This window comes from Fusarium tjaetaba (assembly GCF_013396195.1).
Source record: "Fusarium tjaetaba strain NRRL 66243 chromosome Unknown NRRL66243_c0000058, whole genome shotgun sequence".
In the NCBI taxonomy this organism is placed as follows: Eukaryota; Fungi; Ascomycota; class Sordariomycetes; order Hypocreales; family Nectriaceae; genus Fusarium; species Fusarium tjaetaba.
In genome coordinates this window covers 17580-37192 of record NW_023501254.1, presented here as the reverse complement: position 1 = coordinate 37192, position 19613 = coordinate 17580, and the positions used below count along the sequence as shown (strand labels likewise).

Genomic DNA, 19613 nt, shown 5'->3' with positions numbered 1-19613 from the left:
TTTGACATGAATGCTTCAGAGAGGAGGTGAGACAACATATTGCTACAAGTAACAGGGGTCAGAATACCCATACATTATACAGATATGGACACAAAGATTAGACTTTGCATGAAACCCTCATCGAGTACGGAGTAGATTCATTCGTCAGCCCATGCATGTCCCTACCTAGTCCCTTTGATACGATTACAAGGCTACCCCGCAAACTGCACTTCAGTTCACTCTTCTCTCCAATATCAACTCTCTTATTCAAAACAGTCGATTAAGCAACCGCAACGCTGATTCATATAACAGTTAGAGTAGGGATCGTACTCCGTACAGCCCTGAAAGATACAACTCGCGTCATTGGGCCCTCGCTGGCGATCGGATCACTAACAATTTAACAACCTTAAAAGTGAAACACTTCTAATCAAAAGGAATAATGACAACGTCTGTGCAGGGAAAATCCGCGCTTGTCACTGGCGGTGGCTCGGGTATGCACATGCCAAATACATAGACATACAAGGAATTATATTGACTGACCACGAAGCTCAGGTATCAACTTGTGCTTTGTGCGCATACTCCTGGATAATGGATGCTCGGTCCTCATAGCGGATCTCAAACTACGGCCCGAAGCTCAGCAGCTCCTGAAGCAATATCCATTCCCTAGCGTCGACGGCAAAGCTGGAGTCTTGTTTCAAGAAACCGACGTTACATCTTGGCCACAGTTGACAGCTGCTTGGAAGAAGGCCTTGGAGAAGTTCACAACTGTCGACATTGTCGTTCCTGGAGCCGGTCTGTTCGAGCCTCAATGGTCCTCCTTCTGGGAGCCACCCAAAACTGAGAGCAACGAGGATAGTGTCTCTCGAGATAATGCCAATGCGGAACCTGGACACTATGCAGTCTTGGATGTGAACCTGGTATCTCCCATTCGGCTCAGTCAGCTGGCTATCGGGCATTGGACAAAGACGAAGCAAAAGGGATGCCTTGTACATGTTGGCAGCATGGCTGGCTACTTGGCTGGCATAGCGACACCCTTGTACTTTGCGAGTAAGCATGGCTTGCATGGGTTCGTAAGAGCATTGGGGGAATTGCGCGATGATCTTGGTATTCGAGTCAGCTGTATTGCTCCCGGCGCAGTAGAGGTAAGCTCGCCAGAGTCTTTTCTAGTCTTTGGAAGACTGCTAATGCCTGGCTATCACTAGACCCCTCTGTGGCATGAAGATCCAACCAAAGCAGTCATGCTAGACGAGGATACAGTCCTGATAGATCCTCTAGAAGTGGCTCGAGGCATGTGGCAACTTGTCGTCAACCCCGAGTATGGCAATGGCACCATCCTCGAAGTGACCAAAGGGGAAACGAGAGTTGTGCCACTCTTCAATGCACCAGTTCCGACAGGTGAAGGCATTATGGTACCTGGGTATGAAGCTTCCAAGGACGCTCTGTATGCGAAGCTGAAAACAGAGGGCTTGGAAGTGTGAGTGAGGATGTATCACCGAAGTCCTCATCTCCCAGACTGCCGTCATATTGTTGGACGGGCATGAATTCGATATCTCACAAAAAACTCTGCACAGCCTCATATACGCACACATCGGAATATTTATCGATACAGTGACGTTCACCGACGCACTTGTACGTCCTGATCTGTGCTTCAGATTACGGCACAAACAAGTCACGGGCGGAACTATCACAGATCTCTAGTCAGCCTTCCCCTGCGCATGGATCATATCAAGGACCGTGAATAGTAAGGATCTGGGGTTCAATTCTTCATAAGCCTCATATCCAATAACAAGAGGGAGACTTCCCTCTAGTAACGGAGCTTTGACCAATATCTCGGCATGTTGTCTCCAAAAGCTCTCCTTGTTTTCTCTCAAAACAGAATCACCTATCTGTACAAATTCCTCTCTAGAAATAGATGTGTAAAATCCAAAAGGGCACCCACAGCATGCTCCTTTCTGTCACCCCCGAAGAAATTTTGAAAAAGGAAATAGCCTTGTAACTCTCACAAAGAAATAATAATCTGAGATGATTCTCCGCATAGGAGTAGCAGGGGCTGTTCAGGTGATGGTGGCAAGTAATAAATGACAAATAGTGACATGAAACCCGTAAGATGACCATGATACACTGCATTGTAGTATCATAGCGCATAGCATAGACAACTAAAGCAATGCCAAACAAGAAGAAAACAAATCCATAATTCGCACACCGGATAAGTGAGCTCGCGAAACGAGTTGGGTATCTTGATGAGCTGCCTTCACCATGCTGCACTGCTCTTGATTCCTTCTCCCCCCATTTTCCCCTGCTCCACTGCAGACACCCTTTCCCCCAAGACATGGGCTGAAAACATCCTTCTGGCTGCGTAGAAAACGGTCATGGTAGAAGAGACGCGTTTTCAGAAGTGGTTGGACTGGCCCATGTTATGATGCTGCTGCTACTTCTGGGCCGATCGATAATAATAATAAAAATAGGTGTAATGTGTTGTCTTGTCTCAATCTCCGGTCCTTGAATATGTAAATAGTTGAAAAAGAAAACGGGGTGGCTGTCCAGCCATTATTGGCGAGTCGAGCACGGCAGGTGAATTTTGGCTCTAGGTGTCGCATGAAATGTCGATCTACTTGATGTTCTTGAAAAGATCAGAACCCAAGCTTCCGTTGTCCTTTTCGAGATCGGTCAATTCGGGTATCATTGGAGGCGGCGGGCCGGATTGTTTCTTGGGTGTCGGTGCACGAGGACCTTCCTCCATAAACATGGTACTGGCTCGTTTGTTGGGGATCGTCTCTCCGGTCCTCATGCGTCTGAACCAGCCGCTGGTTCTCCTAGACTTGCGCTCGTCGAGGTAGCTTGCACCGCCCTGGCTGCTCGGCCGCGCAAGGCCACCGGCGCTGGCGGCTGGGACACTTCCGTTCGATGATATCTGGCCCTCTGCATAAGTGTTATTCAACATGGTTCTACTGAATAGGCGACGGATGCTGCCTTGGCGGCTTGAAGCAGCTGGGCTCAAAGGAGCATCCTCGTCGGCGTAGCGTTTGGTTCCAGCGAGATTACCATTAGAAGAAGCAGTTATGCTTGGCTGAGGTGTGTTCTTGTTGACGTCCTCGGTGACACTGCTGTATGTAGCCTGTCCTGGTTCCTTCTTGGATTCGTCCTTGACGTCTTTGGCGGGTGGCGGTGTCTGTGGAGGAGTTGGGACCTTCTGAACAGGTGATTCCGGAGGCGGTGGGATATTGGTGCCGTCTGTGATACTACCAAAGTTGAGGTTGAGAGCGGGCAGCTGAAATCGCGAACCTCCGCCGCTCTTGCCAAAAAGAGACGACATAATGGGGGGGAAATAGGTGAATTGGCGATTCGTGCACGATACGATACGAGGCGGAACGGACGGAGAATGGAAGAAGGCAGGTCGATTCGATGGCGAGGGCCCGAATTCGGAAAGGGGTATTCAGCAAAAGAAGGATACCTTGGGCGAAGCGAGGGCCAAGGAGCTCAAAACGAGAATTGGAATGGCAATCAAAACTCTCAATGAGGCTGTAATTGATGACTGGGATCCAGGCTTAGATGACGAAGCTGAGTCTCAAACTCCCCGCAAGAACAGGGCGAAGAGAAAGGAGAGTTCTAGTAGTCAACAGTTTTGACCCGACCAGGATGAAGAGGTGCCGCAGAATAACGAGGAAAGGTACGGATACAGACGCAGACAGCACAGTGCTGTAGCGTAGCGCAAGGTAAGGTAAGGTAAGGTAAGGTAAGGTAGAGGTGGAAAATTGGAGCAAGGGTCTAGTGGCTTGTGGTTGACTGCAAGTTGCAGGGATCCAACACGCGGCGTGGCGTGCTTTTGGTAACAAGGACGATGATCTTAGACGTGGGGAGCAATTGAGGCGATGGGTAGTTGATGTAGAGAGAGATATTATGAGGCCGTGGATGTTGTAGGATAGAAGAGAGGAGAGAGGGAGGAGAGTGTGTTCAGAGGAGAAGAATTGGTGCAAGACCGGGTCTTAGGCTTTGAGGAGAGAGAGCCATGAGAGGTACAGTACGACCTTCCTGATGTAAGTGGAGAATGTCGTGGCTGGCAGCGAACCTAATAAAGCGACTTTGGGGGTACTTGTAGGTTCGAGTGCCACACAAAAGTGTTTCCTCTTCAGACCTTTGCCCCTGAGAGACCCGGACTGCAGCGAGCCCGCTGTTCCCTGGACCCTGCTGGAGCCACGCGAGTTGGGCGTCTTTGGGCTCGCAAAGTACTGCCTGGTACCTGCGTTACCAGAAATGGTGATTGGTCTAATCGATATGGGGGATAGCGGACCCTCTCGCAGCGTGTGGCTGGCGAGACTTGGAAGTACCTCCAAAGTACTGACCTTGAATCTCGGAAGCCATCCTGCAATCACTCAAGACCACCTACGGGACAGACCGAGACTATTGAAGAAAAGGACACCAAATGGCGAACGATTCCGAAGGAACAAGGTTGAATCGACTCTGCTATAGACTCGTGAAACATTGGAAAACTCAAAAGAAGAAGCACCGATTAATGATTGAGTTAATCATAGATTCAAAAGTCAATTCCTCATACTCACTGCTCCCTTTTCTTTTCTCCCTTACAACCTCCGAGAAAACACCCTTTTTCCAACGCCACAGACGTGTGTCAAGACTCGATGAACCACCCATTCGACGGAGAGAAGAAACGTTGGCGCCAACATGTTTCAACCGGGCCTATATCAACGGCTCCATGTCGATAGTTGAGGTACCTACCTACCTACGGATAGTGACGAGCTGTTATCTGTCAACAGTGCTATACCATTGACCATATTCACAAGCTGCCTTGTTGCCGAAATTACTACGTATTTCAGATAGTTAGCTCGTATCTATCCTCACAAGTACCTTGGCACTCGAGGCGCAGTTTCAACACGACGACTCGAGCAGCAGAGAGAAATTCTTGGTTGGATTGGATTGCGTTTCCACGGGAGACCAGGAACCCGCTCGAAAGACTAAAACATGTTTCACTCACGGCACGATTGATTGTCTTGCCTTTTTCTCTGTTAGAGCGATTCAAGATCGGACTACTTACCTATGCATGACTATCCTCCCTTTATCGTGCATATGAGAAACAACCCAAGTTTATTTATGTGATCTACCTTTTTCTCCCCTGGGACCAACCTCTAGCATTTGCAGGCCGTTTCTCATCATTGCGAGTCATGATAGGGGAGGTATCGTCAGGTACCTCACTCTTTCATGAACCGTCCAAGCTAGCGCCGTCAGACAATTCTTGTTCCCTATTCAAGCTGTAGAAACTCTGACGCTATTCCCAATCTTATCTCTTGTGTTACCCGTCTCGTCGACATCCCCCGATCTAGGAAGGCCCCCGCGTTCCACAAACGCGGGAATGGATCCATCATCCCACCCACTTTCATTAATCTTGGACCCTCCAGAATCTTCATTTCTGTTTTCTCTGACTGGGGACGCGGTCCCATTTAATCGCATGTTCTAATTGGCTTAGGTTGTCAACATTTGAACGTCATAGAGCTTTAATCGTTTTATTTGATCCGAGCTCGGTTGAACTTGTTTCGTCAAGCTTGAATCAAGCAAGCTTCAGCCTCAATTGAGGAAAGGTAATCATTGCTCTTATTTCTGCTCGACAATTGATTGAATAAGTTACCTTCATCGCAATGGCTAGTTCGCAGTGTCTGCGCCTCAGGCCACTCGCCTCCTCAGGCCTTGTGAGGCCCTCGGCTAAGCTCAGTGCTCAACATATGACCCGACTTCCCATGATCGCCGCGCGATACAAGTCGGGTCCTTATGGCTACACACAAGCTAAGGCTCTTGTCTTCTCAAAGCCTGGAGACCCAGCCAAAGTTCTCAAGTATGTGTATGATATATCCCCTCGTAGGTATGACTAACAACTGTCTGCAGGCTTCATAGTCACTCTGTCTCCCCTTCTATTCCCTCGGATTCGGTCCTCGTCCGAACTCTCGCCGCTCCCATCAACCCCGCCGATGTCAACACAGTTCAGGGAGTTTATGGCTCTATGCCTCCCTTCACCAACTTAATTGGTACCGCTGAACCTTCTGCCATTCCCGGTAACGAAGGTGTCTTCGAGGTTGTTGCCACAGGATCACCCTCCTCCTCGCTACAGAAAGGCGACTGGGTCATCCCCGCCATCGGCCAGTTCGGTACTTGGAGAACCCATGCCGTTGCTGAAGCCGATAAGTTTATCAAGATCGATAAGGAGGGCTTGACTCCTACGCAAGTCGCGACCGTGAGCGTCAACCCATGCACCGCCTACCGCATCCTGCGACATTATGGACCCAGTGCTGGTCTTCAAGCTGGTATGGGTATGCGCCCCCTTGAAGTTGGCAGTGGCCAGTGGTTCATCCAGAACGGCGCCAACTCTGGTGTTGGACGAGCTGCCATCCAGTTTGGAAAGCTCTGGGGCTTGAGGAGCATCAATGTTATTCGCGATCGCGAAACACCCAGGGCGACTAACGCTTTAAAGAAAGAGCTCCAAGACCTCGGCGCAGATGTCGTTGTTACCGAAACCCAGTTTCTGACTCCTCAGTGGAAGGATCAACTAGCAGAAATCACCCGCAAGGGTCGTGAGGAGATCGGTCTAGGTCTCAACTGCGTTGGTGGCAAGTCGGCAACCACAATCGCTCGGTCGCTCGGCAAAGGCGCTACTTTGGTCTCTTATGGTGGCATGGCTAAGCAGCCAGTCTCACTACCCCTCGCTCTCCTTATCTTCAAGGATGTCCGCTTCCTCGGTTTCTGGCTCAGCAGACTCAATGAGGAGGACCCTACTGGCAGGAGACATGCCATCAACGATATTCTCCAGCTCATCCGATCTGGCCAGTTCCGTGACGTCCCTATTGAGGAGGTCAAGTGGGACTGGGAGACAGAGGAGGAGACTCTGCGCAATGCCGTACAGCAGGGCCTTGAGGGATTCCGTAAGGGCAAGGGTATCTTCACATTTGGCGAGACATAGGCGGGAGGAAAACATGTGGACAAGAGCATAACGTACATCGCGATGGGTTGGGCTGGCTATTCCAATATGAACAGGTGAGCCAGGCCGCTGCAGAGTGTGATAAGTAGCCACTCCTTGAACCATGGTCCAACGGGTAGAGACCCGGGCCCTCGACGAAACGAACGACAAATGTAAACAATAACATCTCAAATATCAAATCTGGTGTATTGTCTAACAAAAGCTAATATATATGATATAAACACCCCAACTCCTAATGCCCGTGTCATTTCCAATCATTCTATGCCCTGAAAGCCTGGGCCCACTCATGCAGCTTGTCAATGACAACAGGAGCGTAAGATGTTTGAGCTTCCTCGATGATCCGGTCAAAGTGACTTAGTGCCTCTTCTTCACTCAACTCCAAGTGGAAACGGTCTCGGACCTTGAGCACTGCCTTATCAGGCTCAAGTCGGATATCAGGGATGTTGGCATCAACCATGAGACTAAAGAGATTGAGAATGAGATTTGAGTTTTTGCGTAGTGCCGTAAACGCAAGGAAGCAGTACTGCTTGAACTGCTTATAATGCTCCGAGTTCACGCCACCCATGCAATCCACCATCTCCTTGGACAGCTTCATCAGAGGTGCAAAAGGCTTGGGATCTCTGCCAAGAATGTAGCCGAAGTCGGCATGGAAGAAGTGGCCGTCAGGTGCAAGAAGCAGGTTTTCCAGGTGACGATCACCAACGCCGAGGATATAAGTGATGACACAGTACCCTGCGCAAGATCTTACGTACGTGTCCAGTGTTTCTTGTCGGACGCCGAGAGGTTGACTGTCATCCGGGTTGTTAATCTTGAGGTAGGCCAAAGCTGGGTTGTTTTTGAACTTGTTAGCAATGCTTGACAAGCTTTGGGATTGTACAAATTGCGAAGCGCCAGCAGAAGTACTTGTCGCCAGGATCTTGTAGGGCGACAGCTTGAGGTCAAGGTTCTCTTTCTGCAGCAGTTGATCCATAAGGGTGATAATCTGAATAACAAGTTGATCTTGTCTAAGATCATCGCCCAGCTTGAAGATAATGGCATAGGAGCTCCCAGTTGTTGTCTTGAAGGTGCACTTGAACGGGTTTAGTGAAGACTTGAACACAACTGTCTGGTCTGGTATGATGCTCGTAATCAGCACTGAAGGGTCAAGCGGCATCGGTAAGGGCGGATCGAATGATAATAACTCGTTCTTGGGATCAGCCAGAAAGTGCTTAACTCGGTCCACCTTCTTCGGAATTGATTCACTCGAGGTTTTGACCTCTTGAGCAATCCTCGAGAGAATAGCAACCAACTCTGCTTGGCGCAACAGAGTCTTGCGCGTTTCCTGGCCATCCGGCTGTTTAACAAGCTCGGCCATGAAGTCGTATGCGACCTTGCGGTAGATGTTGCGGTTATCAATACCTTGCTCAGGGCTAGCATCGTCACACTCGACCATGAGATACCAGTGGAAATAGTTGCCGAGCAAAAAGTTGGCAGCCGCACGCTGGATCAGGAAACGGGCCAGGGATGAATCTTGACTGCTTTCCTCTTCTGAATCTGCTGATATGTGCTCATACTTGAGCGCTTGAACAAGTTGAAGAAGGTAAAGCAGAAGTTCCTTGTCGTCGGCTTTTCGTAATCTGTCTACGGCGTACGAACGCACAGCAGAGTTGTCGAAGGATGGCCCGAGGAGCTCCAGCGCATCGTCAACATCGATTGCAGTCCAGCGCCCAAGGACTTGAATAGCTTGTCTGGCCTCACCCTGATCTCTCCAGTTGACAGATTTGACAAACTTTGTCAACGCTCTCTTGTCTCGAGTCAAGTGGTAACGGAATTTCCATACCAGATCTGCCTCCTCTGGGGTGAGAACATGAGTTGGAGAATACGACATTATGAGATTGAGCTCATCTCGAACCTTGGCATTCGGCTTCAAGTTCTTATCAATGATGCCGTGCCTATACGAGCTTCTGAATAGTCTTCGATGCTTGGCCTCTGCAGGGTTGTCTCTGTGTCCAACTTCAGGGTCGTAGACTTTGATGAGCCGTCTCCCAGGTGCCGAAGAGCTCTCGCCCACGGCATTGATACCTGGACCGTAATGAACTTCTGGCTGACGATTTGCGAGGCTTGCTTGCGAAACGGAGAGATTCTGGAAAGCTGAAATCGGGGGCGGATCGTATTCGTGGTCAGCGAAGACAACAGGGAAATCGAAACGTGGCAACTCCACGTTCAGTAAGAACGTCGACTGTCCAGGGCGCCCATCCTTGTTTTCGCCATCTCGATTGTCCGGATCATTCTCACTGTTGATAGCTCGTTGCCTCTGGAGCATTTTCATTGACGATTTGGCAGCTTGCAGGCCTCGTTTCTCAAAGCTCCGAAATACCATCTGATCTAGCCAGTCAACCCGGGGAATCTCACCCATCTCGTGTTTCTTGAATAAGGTCTCCATCCGTTCCAACTCTTCTGCATCCTTATCTAGTGGGGGGACTTCCCCTTTTCGCGTTGTTTTCTTCTTTGTCGAAACCAACGCGGGCGTCGTAGAGTTGTCGGTGCCGTCTGCATTTTTGTATCGGTGAACAAGACACTTTTGTCTTCCCTTCTGTACTTGATTATCCTCATCGAACATGGGCAGTGTCGTGCCGCCAAACGGAATGGCATGGCCAATGGCCCCTTTGCCGCCAGTCGGGGATAGGTCCCATACTGTTATAGCCAAGCATGAGTTGGCTGGTAAGGAGTCGTATGTGATAGGCAACTGTAGCCACTCATTCCATCTAACTTGGTCAATACTTGTGCCATCACATTCGGAGGGTATCGTACTTTCGCTCGGATCGAAAAGGTTTATAAGCGGTCTGGACAGGGACGGTCAAGGGTTTTGATCCAGCCCAGATCTGCACTGTGACATAAAGGTCAGAGTACGGGCTAGCAGCTCTTGTTAGTCTATCGCGAAAGTTAGGATAGTGAGCAATGTCGCGCACCCAAGGTTGGACCCAACGTGGCGCAAGTCAGGGCGCTCGAGAAGAGTGGAGTGCTTGAAGGGAGGTTCGTCACCCTCCAGGTTCATACTACTCAAGGTCAGGTTCAGTATTCCCATGATGGGAGGGGTTTGAGGGGCATTACATGCGAATGGTCACAGGATGATGGACGTCCTTGGAAGCCGCAAAAGAGAACGGGTCCATACGCCCGTACTCAGACATGATAGGCTATGTCATTCTGTGTAAATAGAAGAGAAGTAGAGATGCGCGCAGAAAACGAGAGCTGTTGTTAGTGTTGTAGGTTTTGAGTTGCGTTGTGAAAATACCTTAGGCAGGGTTGGTAGTATGTAGTGGCTGGTGTCGAGGTGCGATAAGATAAGGTAAAGTGACGTTCACAGCTCAGCTCAGCTCAGCTCAGCTTAATGACGTTGGTGAGAATCCAATCACATGGCCCCGGTCATAAGGTCTACCTCACTCAGCAGATATCATTGACTACTAATTCAAAGCCAAGATTCATTGACCTCCCCAATTAGCAATCAAAACAGGAATGTTTCTTTCTATTCACGTACTTTTCAAATTAATCATTGGCTGAGCTGTAGTACTAACCAAGCCTTTTATTTGCTTGTCTATGAATTCCCTCTTGTGGCTAAGGTAGTTCGTTGATCAGCCGCCGTTACCGCATCATCAGAACCTCTGACTACCGACCGGACTGAGGATTGACACTTTTTTTGCTTTTTATTTAGCTAGTTACTCACTTCCCAGTCTGTAGTGACTAGGTATTGATGGGATACACCAATGTTGTCGTATTTTCATCAACCAAACATCGGCATGTGTCAAGATTCATTTCCCGAAAATCAACCAAGATGCTACGTAGCATTGCTAGTCGAGCTTCCTTATTATAAGTGCCCCTGGATGGACATGGCAATGGCAATTGTCGATGCCTAATGGCCCCAGACTTTCTTATACGTCCCGTCTGCCGACTAAATTGACCAGTCCCTAGCATGGGTTCACTTCATACTAGGTACGTAAGGTATAGCGGCACTTATATCCCGATCCGCTGTCCTGTCTCATAGCGGACATGGATACTGCATAGGTAAGGTAGCTAAGTGCATCCCAATCTTCATAGCGCATAGCCCAAACCTAGAAGCCACACCATCATCCCCATCAATCAATGGATATCCCTCAGAGACATGCGCCAAAACTTTAGTCTAGGCATTTCGTATCCCTGGCCTAGCAAGCCCCAGCATCTGAGCCTCCTTCACCTGTAGATCCAAGGTCCAAGGTCTAAGAGAACCCATCACGTGCCGCCTTTGAGGCGTCACAACTACTAACCTATGGTAATCTCAACAGCCTTCAGCTCTCGGACTCGATCCTTTCTCTCTCTAGAGCATTGCTCTCTGTTGCTTCAACTCATGCCACGGCCTCGGCTCGCCCAAAGCAGGCCAACATGTCTCTTTCGAGACGCACCGATGCCGCCTCCAAGTTTACGTCTTCGGGGAGATATACCCCAGAGGCCATGATAGTCATAGTACGACCCCTGTCGAATTCGATACTCGAGTACTCCATTTAACACGCCTTATAGACATGTGCCACTATCTCGCTGTACAATGGTATCGAGCTGCTTCTCCTCATCTTGACATCATCCAGGCGGCATAACGACCTCTTCTCATGGAGCCTTGCTGTGGCTTCCATCGGTGTGCTGCCGTATGCGAGTGGCTGGTTGGTTCGTTATTTCGATGTTATAGGGGATGTCGCAATTATGCTCATAAACGACATTGGCTGGATACTCCTGACTACCGGCCAAGCTCTTGTTCTATATTCTCGACTCAACCTGCTCGTCAAAAGCATCTCCATTTTGAAGGTTACAAAATGGATGATTATCCTTAATGCTGTTATATGGCACAGCGCGGTTACTGTTCTTTTATTTGCTATCAGCACGCAGCAAAAGCTCGACCGCAACGGCGCATTCGTCAGGGTCCAAAAGGTTCAGCTGGCATTCTTCTGCGCTCAAGATTTCCTGCTTTCAGGCCTTTACATTTGGAAAACGGTGGAGATCATCAAGAGAAGAGAAGCTGGAAACCAGACTCCTCGAATAATCTGGCACCTGTTTGCCATTAACGTGGGAATCGTGCTAGTTGATATCACGCTCCTCGCCGTTAGCTTTACCAACAATTTCCTGTGGCAACAGGGCATCAAGGCAGTGGCCTACTCGGTAAAACTCAAGGTCGAGTTTGTTATACTCGGGAAACTCAGCGACTACGTTCACAAAGGAGGTGAATTGATCAGTGCCGAACATCCTGTGTTTGGATTTGTAGAGATGGAGCCTGAGCCTCCGTCAAGGAAACAATCGACACAACCTTCTGCTACCCCTGAGGCTACACATTTAGAAAGGGCGAGGAAGCAGTCGACTATTTCTGCTGCAGAGTCATCGCGCAACCGAGAGTTCATGCCCGATGAGATTGCTGCGGATAGAAGCGAGGGTGTTAAAAGGCGTACACTGGATAAGGGCAAGAGTAAATGCATGGATGATTGTTGCAATACCGGCGTTTTGGCTTCAAAATAGTATTATACCCGATGATTAGTCAATTTTTGTGAAATTTCAAACCGTCGTAGTATCTTGAGACCAGTCGGAACATGGTATTTACAATCCTGAAACTATATTAGTAGTGCTGTACTGTATTATTGGAAGAGTATCGGAGTGGTCGGTCTATTGAACAAAGAATTTCTTGGGCATATCTACAGTAAGATTACAAAATACTACAAATATTTGCACATCACTCCCCAACTCCTCACCTATGCTCTGCTCGTACATCGTCATCATCATCACCAGCACCATGATCTCGTCATCGTTTACGTCTATTTGTGTCCCTGGAGATGCCAGTCAAACACCTTCATAAACACTTCCTTTCCATCTCCCTCCAAAACATCTCCATGGCAAGGAATCATGGTATGAAAGTCCCACTTGGCGATCTGGGCCATGCTGTCGTTGAAACTTTCACGGTTCTTGGCGAGGAGATACCAGTTGAATCTCTGTAACCACTTGGTATCACCACGGGGGTTCTGGACACAGGCGAAGAGCTTGCCAACAGCTCCATCTGCGGGCAATTCTGATTCGGGCACTTTACTGTACTGCTCGGTGGGGGGTAGGTTGAAGAGGAGATCGGCCTGGATCAGGACTTGCTCAGGCTTGTAGAAGAAGACAATCTCAAGGTTGGCGTGGCCGTCGACGTATTCATAGTCAAAATCGGCATCAAAGTCGGGGTCAATCTTGATTTCCCGCTTATTTTCCTTCTTGAAGACAACAGCAAACTCATCGTCGTTGATCTTAGGATCGTCGGTCTGCTTGGCGCGCTTTTCTGGCAGACCCTCTGGGCCGATGATCTTGGCTGAAGGATATTCCTTTTTCCACTCAGAAATGAATATGTGGTGCTCATAGTCCAGAGCTACGATATAGCGGATATCGCCTCCCATCTCCATGACTTTGGCCTGGGTGGCTTTGGTGAGTGCGACTGGTGAGAAGATGGCAAGGCCTCCAGAGGTGAGCTTGACTACTGGGGGTCAGTATTGCGCTCAAGTTAGGTACTTCTTATGAATACCTAGGAGAGCATACCTAGAGTGCCTCGTCCACCAATCTTGACCTTTCCAAATCGTGAAAAGGGGACTGAGAAAGTGGCAATGTTAGGGGTGACATTACGAATGACCATGACATGATCAGGGTCTGAGGGGATGAGTTTGGACGACATTTCTGCTGAGTTGGAGGCTCCTGATTGTGTGCTGAAGTTGTGATTATGTGATGGCAGAGTGAGAGAGGTTACAAGTTTGAATCTTTTGTTGGAAGATGTCGCAATACGAGGTTCAAGATGTATGACGTTGAAGTCGTGTGTTGGAGTCTGTTTGAATGCACGTGAAAATAGAAAGAATCTTTGTTGGTGCTGGAATGATCTGGATGCGTTGAGGTTTAAGTATTGAATTCGAGACGCTGGACGTATCATCACGAGCAAGGTAATTGATAATGTCGAGGCGGAGCTTGGACTTGGACTTGAATTGGTAATATTCCATCCAGTTGAGAATACTACGTAGAATTGGTCTTTGCATTTCTTCAATGACATCAACATTCCGATCCATTGACAATCAATCGGCCGACTCTGGCTAAGTTGGCCCAAGACCCTGGAAATCGGGGATGCTAATTCAAGCGTCAATAGTGGATACAACGGAGCAGCATGTGGGTGGGTGTTGTCAGTGCTGTAGGTATTTGAAATACCGTACACTAATACGCTGCAGCCCCTGCACTTGTAGGCTGAGATGCAGCACAAGGTCAGTACTGACTGAGGTAACCAATTCCATTCTCTTATCTACCATGTACCCAGCTGAAAGGTTCCCTGGCAAATAGGGTTAAGGATTAATATGTACTGTCAAAGTTGCTGGCAGCTCATAATTAATTGATTCCAAATATCATTTCAAGACTACCTAGGTAGCTTGATCCATCCGGCACGTAACTTCACCCCGAGAGCCCGATACAAGAGTTCAGCCTCGGCTCAATTAGGAGGACTCTTCGGTACGTGTATATGTTTCTGGTCAAATGAACGAACTTGGCTGAATTATATGGAAGCTCGTTGGTTTCATATGTTTTGGCCATCGACTACATAACTCAACACTCAATATAATATTGTACTATTTGGGACTATAGACAGCTTACACTCACTCCACTCCCCAGACCAAGAGAACAAACATTAGGTCCAACACCACACAGAAAGTAACTAACACACTCACACACACACACATATATATATATCCTTTGAAAGCAACTGTTAACAAACAGAAACAATAATCCAGAAACCCCCAACCACTATCTTTTTCCATCAGCCACCTGTCAGTTTGTATGTCTTGATTATCAAGACTGCACTTTCAACGACATCTGTCAAACACGCCCATGATGGAATTACAAATGAAGTCACAAACTGCCTGAAAACACTCGGACCGGTCGACATCCAGGACAGCAATACCTCCACAGGCCCAAGGATATACCATAATGAGCCTGTATAATAAGAGCCCAAAGTTGATACCCATGACGATTGTATCGCAATATACGTCAACATATGATCCCTCGTCTGGCCGTTGGCAATATCCCACAGGTGTCTTTCCTCGCGTATGTCCAACCAAGACCCAAGAAGAAGCATGAAGAAAACATGGTTGATAACAGCACCCATCTCTGCATACGTAAGTAGGTTGGGGAATTTCAGCGCTTTACCGTCGTCTTCCACGCTCCTACGCATGAGTAAACGGAGAAAGGACCAGGAGATAAGTTCATAGACAAAGCTGACAACGGCACACCAAGCCCAGAACTGTTCGAGTATAAACAGCTTCACCAGCAATATCAAGAACCTAAGCCCCGGTTTCAAGGATTGGAAGATACCAAAAGCCTTTGTTGATGAATGTGACGACTCAATATCGGCGGTAGCCCCTTTGGTAGGATCCGGGTCCGGATCCGGATCATCGCCGCCATCACTGTTCCCTGGTGCTGGCGCGTTCGTCTCTTGAGATGCCTCAGGTATGTCTGAGGATGCTTCACCAGCGCCGTTGCTCAGCGTGTCTCCAGCAGGGCCATCTCCTTTCTTATCTCCAGAGACAGCCTCCTTCTCTTCATCACTGTCCTTCTGTGGAGTACTCTCCTCCTTCGGACTTCTCTGCCACTTCTTGGGTGAGTCTCCGTCTCTCGGGCTGCTTTGCGGCGTCGTACAATCTTGCGTTCCAGTGGACGAAGGAGGGCTCAGATAAGGGCCCCGGGTCACGGACTCTCTGTTTTTCTTGATCTTTTGCTGCCAAACACTGAAATCTTGAGAAAATCCAGGTCCGAAACTCGCCACTGGCTTATTGCCTGGCGAAACAGGACTCTTCGTTTCGCTACTTACGCTCATCTCTGCATTGTCACCGTCGTGGTCATCGTCACTGCTAACGAAGCTATCGCGAGATCCGCTGGAAGGAGCAGTTGACAAACACTGAGAGCCTTTCGTGCCCGCAGAAGGTTCTGAGTGTCCAAGCATAGGGATAGAGGGAGATGCTTCCGATTTCCGGGCGGCGTTTAGAGGGAGATCGACTTCGAGCACATGGCGAGCGATATCAGCAAAGAAACTCTTGATGAGACTGAACTTATTATGGTGGTCCTTTATTGCCAGCACCCAGGTGTCAATGAGTTCATTCACGGAACTCGCATTGATATCGTGCTTTTCCAGGTTTTCGCATCCTGCTATTGCGAAATCGACGTGCTCGTGGTTACGCAGGAGGGTTTTCTGGAGCCGCATTGCCGTGTAGGGTGAAAGCATGATAGTGCCATCAGGCCCAGATTGAGGTTTCTCTTCAAGATCCCTCTTCTGTTGCCCTTTTCCCTCCTCAGCCATTTGTTCGACTTCGGTATCCCCACCATCCGAGTCTTCTTCAATATCAGCCAGAGAGCAGGTGGTACTGAACTCTTCATTGAGTTGTTGCCCAAGAACCAATGCGTCGTCCATGAGGAGTCCTTCGCCTATGCCAGGAAGCCTATACCCCTGAGCAGCGACAGGCTCCTGCTTAAAAGAAGGTTTTGCGTGTATATTATCAGGGACATCTTCAGGCTCGTCACGTTGTAACTCGGAATCATTGAGTTCCTGATCTAGAGATCTTGTGTACCGCTTTTTGAGCCGGATCGCTGTGGGCGGTCTAGAGGCCATAACGGAGGTGCGACGAGCCGGTCCCTTGGGATTACCATAAGTTTGTGCTCGATGGTACAGCCAGAACTTCTTAGAGTTCTCATTTAGACCACTTAAGGTCTTTTCCATGCGCATAGCATTCTGTCTCCAACGAGAATGGCGAGGGGGTCTTGGCTGCCAATTGGCTTGTTGGCCAAGTATGATCCTCTCAGTAACTTTGGCACGCTCGAAAGCGTTCCCAGCACTGCCAACGCGTCTCAACCCGGAAGTCCGACGTTTTGGTATGGGCTTTTCTGGCTTCTGCTCAGGGTTTGATGCAGGGTTAGAGGGCCTGCCCCTCGCGATCACGAGCAGCCGTTGTTCTGCGAGACGCTTTTCTTTCTCGATTCGTGACGTCTGATTCTGAAAATGACCCTCTATACTTAATACCAGGTTTTTGATCTGGCGCTTGGACTCATCGTCCTGACTCCGTTGCGTGGTACAGACCCATTCGAGCAGGTCTTCGAGCGAACTACGGGCAATCTCGTTAAAAGCTTGCATGACTTTGAGGGCCACGTTTTTTGAAAATTTGGAACCCTGTTTGAGACATTCTTCTTTGTGAAATTCCTCTAGATTTGACAGGAGGCTGTTCTTCTTATGATTCCATTTGGCGGCTGTTTCGGCGATTCGAATATCGAAGTCCTTTTCAAATCCCATCAAGGGATTGGTAACTGACATCTTGACTGACTGGGTAATAAACAAAGTTGGATTTGAATATGGATGTGTGACAAAGTTGCTGCACGATTTCCGGGTTAATGTGACAAAGGCAGCGATTTTGCCCTACAACAATGTGAAAAGGATTATCGAAACAGTCGCTAATACTCGATCAAGGGACACGAGGCGTGCGAGGAAGTTATCAAGGGATTAAACAAGCGGCTTGCAGCTGCATGGAATGCCTTTGTCTATTCAGATTCCTTGACTCGGACGCTTCTCTTTGACACTGTTTGCAATGTGTCAGAAATAGAACGAGGCGCACACCTTTTGCCGTGGGCTGACAGTCTTACACAAAGGCTCATCGCCGTCAATCGAGCATTTCTTCATTACCGCCCCGCAACAGAGGTCAGGGAAGAGCAAGAACAAAGAAAATGGTTTGCTTGCTGAGGGCCTGTGCACAACACCATGTTGGCCATCTCCGAACCACTCCTGGTAGGTATCTCGCAGGCAAATAAGATTATCCCGGTGTTTCAACACAATGAATCACGGATTTGAAAAAGACTCGGCATGTCTGTCCATGCTTCCCCTTTCCCACTCAGCTATACCAACCCCGCGCACCAGGTCCCGAAGTTGTCACCTCCTTTCTGTGAGCAATCATGGGCTCCTTGAGGTCGAATGTGTCAATGATGTCCCGCCAGGTCTCCATGTCCATGGAAAGAATTGCTTGGTGTTTCGCTGCCCCGTGTCGTGTCGGCTCTTCTTCCTCTCCCTCGACATCTCTCTCTATGATTTCTATACATCCAGTTAGCGAGTTTCAGACGTCCCGGCCATGATTAACTAACCAAGCGCTGGTAAATCGAATTCATCAAAGTCGATCTTCACTCTGCCGTCTCTGACAAGGAAGCTGACATAGAACATGTTCTCGATGGTTTGACCGAATGATTTGGGATTCACAACGAACCGCATCAAGTCAATGCCACCGGTGCTCCGAAGGCCATGTTGATGCATAATCTTGGTCTGTTCCTCATCATCCATAGTCTCATCAATCAGGTCCGCTACAGTTCCCTGAATGTTCGCCTGGAGAGTTTGTAATTGATGAAGAATCTTGCCGCAAATCGCGGTGAGATCGTTCTCCTTCTTGGCCAGATCCTCGACATTGAGCACTTCGGGACGCGTCTCAGTCAAATTGTTGGGTCTAAAGGGTGCACTTCGCTTTGTAATCTTGCGAGCCTTCTTCTCGACCGACAGAGGCCCAAGGAGGAACCCGGGGAGAGCGGGACGCCTGATATAAGGCAAGCTGGCAAAACGGCCAAGATGTGGCCAATTCATCATATCGCCCTCGTCCCCGATGTCGTCCTCGCCATCTTCATCCCCTCTTGTGGTCCTTCTTCTTTGACGTTGGGTGCTCGAGAGCTCGGGTGCATTATCGTCCATAATTCCTCGGCCATGTCTCATATATGTGATGCATTTTGAAACAAACTCATCAACATCGATGCCTTGAGAGAGGCTGCCTTGTGTGAGTCTCAAAGTCTTTCGGTAAGATAGGTCGGTAGTGCTAACGAGTAGCCGTGAGTCAATTGTGGCTTCTGTAGTCTGTCTGACTTTCTTCGATAGTTCATCGGCGCGGAGAATGGCCTCATGAAGCCCTCGCGAGTCTCCTTGTAGGTATTCCTCGGTGTTTTCCGTCACATCGCGAAGCAAGTCTCTGAAGCCCTGCTGGACTCTGCGGCGCTCCTCCAGTGGCTGGTCAGGATCGTAGATATCCTCGTCTTCCTCCTCGTCTTCACTGTCAGCTGTAGGTTCAACTGTCCGTCTTCGATGGTTCGCGGGTTCTCCGTTTCTTGTGTCCGCTCTCTTCCTCTTGGCCCCAGATGCGGAGCGACTTGAATCCCGTTCTCTGACCGCTAGGTTTCGATGCGCCGGTGTGGCTCTTGAGGGCGGCGATGGTGATCGCGAATGCGACGGGGAATCATGTGTTCGAGTAGGCATTCGTGCGATAGAGTGAGTCGTTTAAATGAAAGCATTGACTTGGAATCTAATCTACTTAGGCTCTTGTATCCGTTGAGAACGTGTAATCTCAGTGCTTTGTTAAAGTTAAAAGGTTTAGTTGTGGCACAATCGCGTCTTTGAGGAGTTAAACGCGACGTGAGGCAGGTACGTACTTCTTTCAATTAACCTTGAGCTCCACCTGCCCTGGGAGAAGAAGTTTGCGGGGCAGGCAGGGAGGGGTCTCCATAGGTAAGGTACCTTACCTTAGTACCTTGGGGAGGAAACAAAAAGTGATGAAAGTATTAGGTAAATTAGCCCAAGCTTAAGGGACTCTTTGCTGGGTTTATT

The 19613-nt window shown here is 48.9% G+C and overlaps 8 protein-coding genes across 8 annotated transcripts; 3 read left to right on the top strand and 5 right to left on the bottom strand.

Moving 5' to 3' along the window:
- Positions 1–418: 418 nt before the first annotated feature.
- On the top strand, positions 419–1677 carry FTJAE_2789 (15-hydroxyprostaglandin dehydrogenase; the record flags this gene model as incomplete). Its single annotated transcript, XM_037349018.1, has 4 exons — positions 419–470; positions 532–1121; positions 1182–1453; positions 1551–1677. The coding sequence occupies 4 exons, from the start codon at positions 419–421 to the stop codon at positions 1675–1677; spliced, it is 1041 nt and encodes a 346-aa protein (XP_037210068.1).
- Positions 1678–2587: 910 nt separating this feature from the next.
- FTJAE_2788 (uncharacterized protein) lies at positions 2588–3292 on the bottom strand (the record flags this gene model as incomplete). Its single annotated transcript, XM_037349017.1, has 1 exon — positions 2588–3292. The coding sequence occupies one exon, from the start codon at positions 3290–3292 to the stop codon at positions 2588–2590; it is 705 nt and encodes a 234-aa protein (XP_037210067.1).
- A 2332-nt stretch (positions 3293–5624) lies between these two features.
- Positions 5625–6937, top strand: FTJAE_2787 (mitochondrial trans-2-enoyl reductase; the record flags this gene model as incomplete). The annotated part of the gene is made up of 2 exons (XM_037349016.1): positions 5625–5818; positions 5869–6937. The coding sequence occupies 2 exons, from the start codon at positions 5625–5627 to the stop codon at positions 6935–6937; spliced, it is 1263 nt and encodes a 420-aa protein (XP_037210066.1).
- Positions 6938–7214: 277 nt separating this feature from the next.
- Positions 7215–10019, bottom strand: FTJAE_2786 (phosphatidylinositol 3-kinase; the record flags this gene model as incomplete). The annotated part of the gene is made up of 3 exons (XM_037349015.1): positions 7215–9699; positions 9746–9865; positions 9904–10019. The coding sequence occupies 3 exons, from the start codon at positions 10017–10019 to the stop codon at positions 7215–7217; spliced, it is 2721 nt and encodes a 906-aa protein (XP_037210065.1).
- Positions 10020–11347: 1328 nt separating this feature from the next.
- FTJAE_2785 (uncharacterized protein) lies at positions 11348–12463 on the top strand (the record flags this gene model as incomplete). The annotated part of the gene is made up of 2 exons (XM_037349014.1): positions 11348–11428; positions 11483–12463. 2 exons carry the CDS (start codon positions 11348–11350, stop codon positions 12461–12463), a joined length of 1062 nt encoding a protein of 353 aa, XP_037210064.1.
- Positions 12464–12756: 293 nt separating this feature from the next.
- FTJAE_2784 (uncharacterized protein) lies at positions 12757–13643 on the bottom strand (the record flags this gene model as incomplete). Its single annotated transcript, XM_037349013.1, has 2 exons — positions 12757–13448; positions 13511–13643. 2 exons carry the CDS (start codon positions 13641–13643, stop codon positions 12757–12759), a joined length of 825 nt encoding a protein of 274 aa, XP_037210063.1.
- Positions 13644–14759: 1116 nt separating this feature from the next.
- Positions 14760–17300, bottom strand: FTJAE_2783 (uncharacterized protein; the record flags this gene model as incomplete). The annotated part of the gene is made up of 1 exon (XM_037349012.1): positions 14760–17300. One exon carries the CDS (start codon positions 17298–17300, stop codon positions 14760–14762), a length of 2541 nt encoding a protein of 846 aa, XP_037210062.1.
- Positions 17301–17871: 571 nt separating this feature from the next.
- On the bottom strand, positions 17872–19265 carry FTJAE_2782 (NSE4 nuclear that plays a role in the function of the Smc5p-Rhc18p DNA repair complex; the record flags this gene model as incomplete). Its single annotated transcript, XM_037349011.1, has 2 exons — positions 17872–18068; positions 18119–19265. The coding sequence occupies 2 exons, from the start codon at positions 19263–19265 to the stop codon at positions 17872–17874; spliced, it is 1344 nt and encodes a 447-aa protein (XP_037210061.1).
- Positions 19266–19613: the final 348 nt, after the last annotated feature.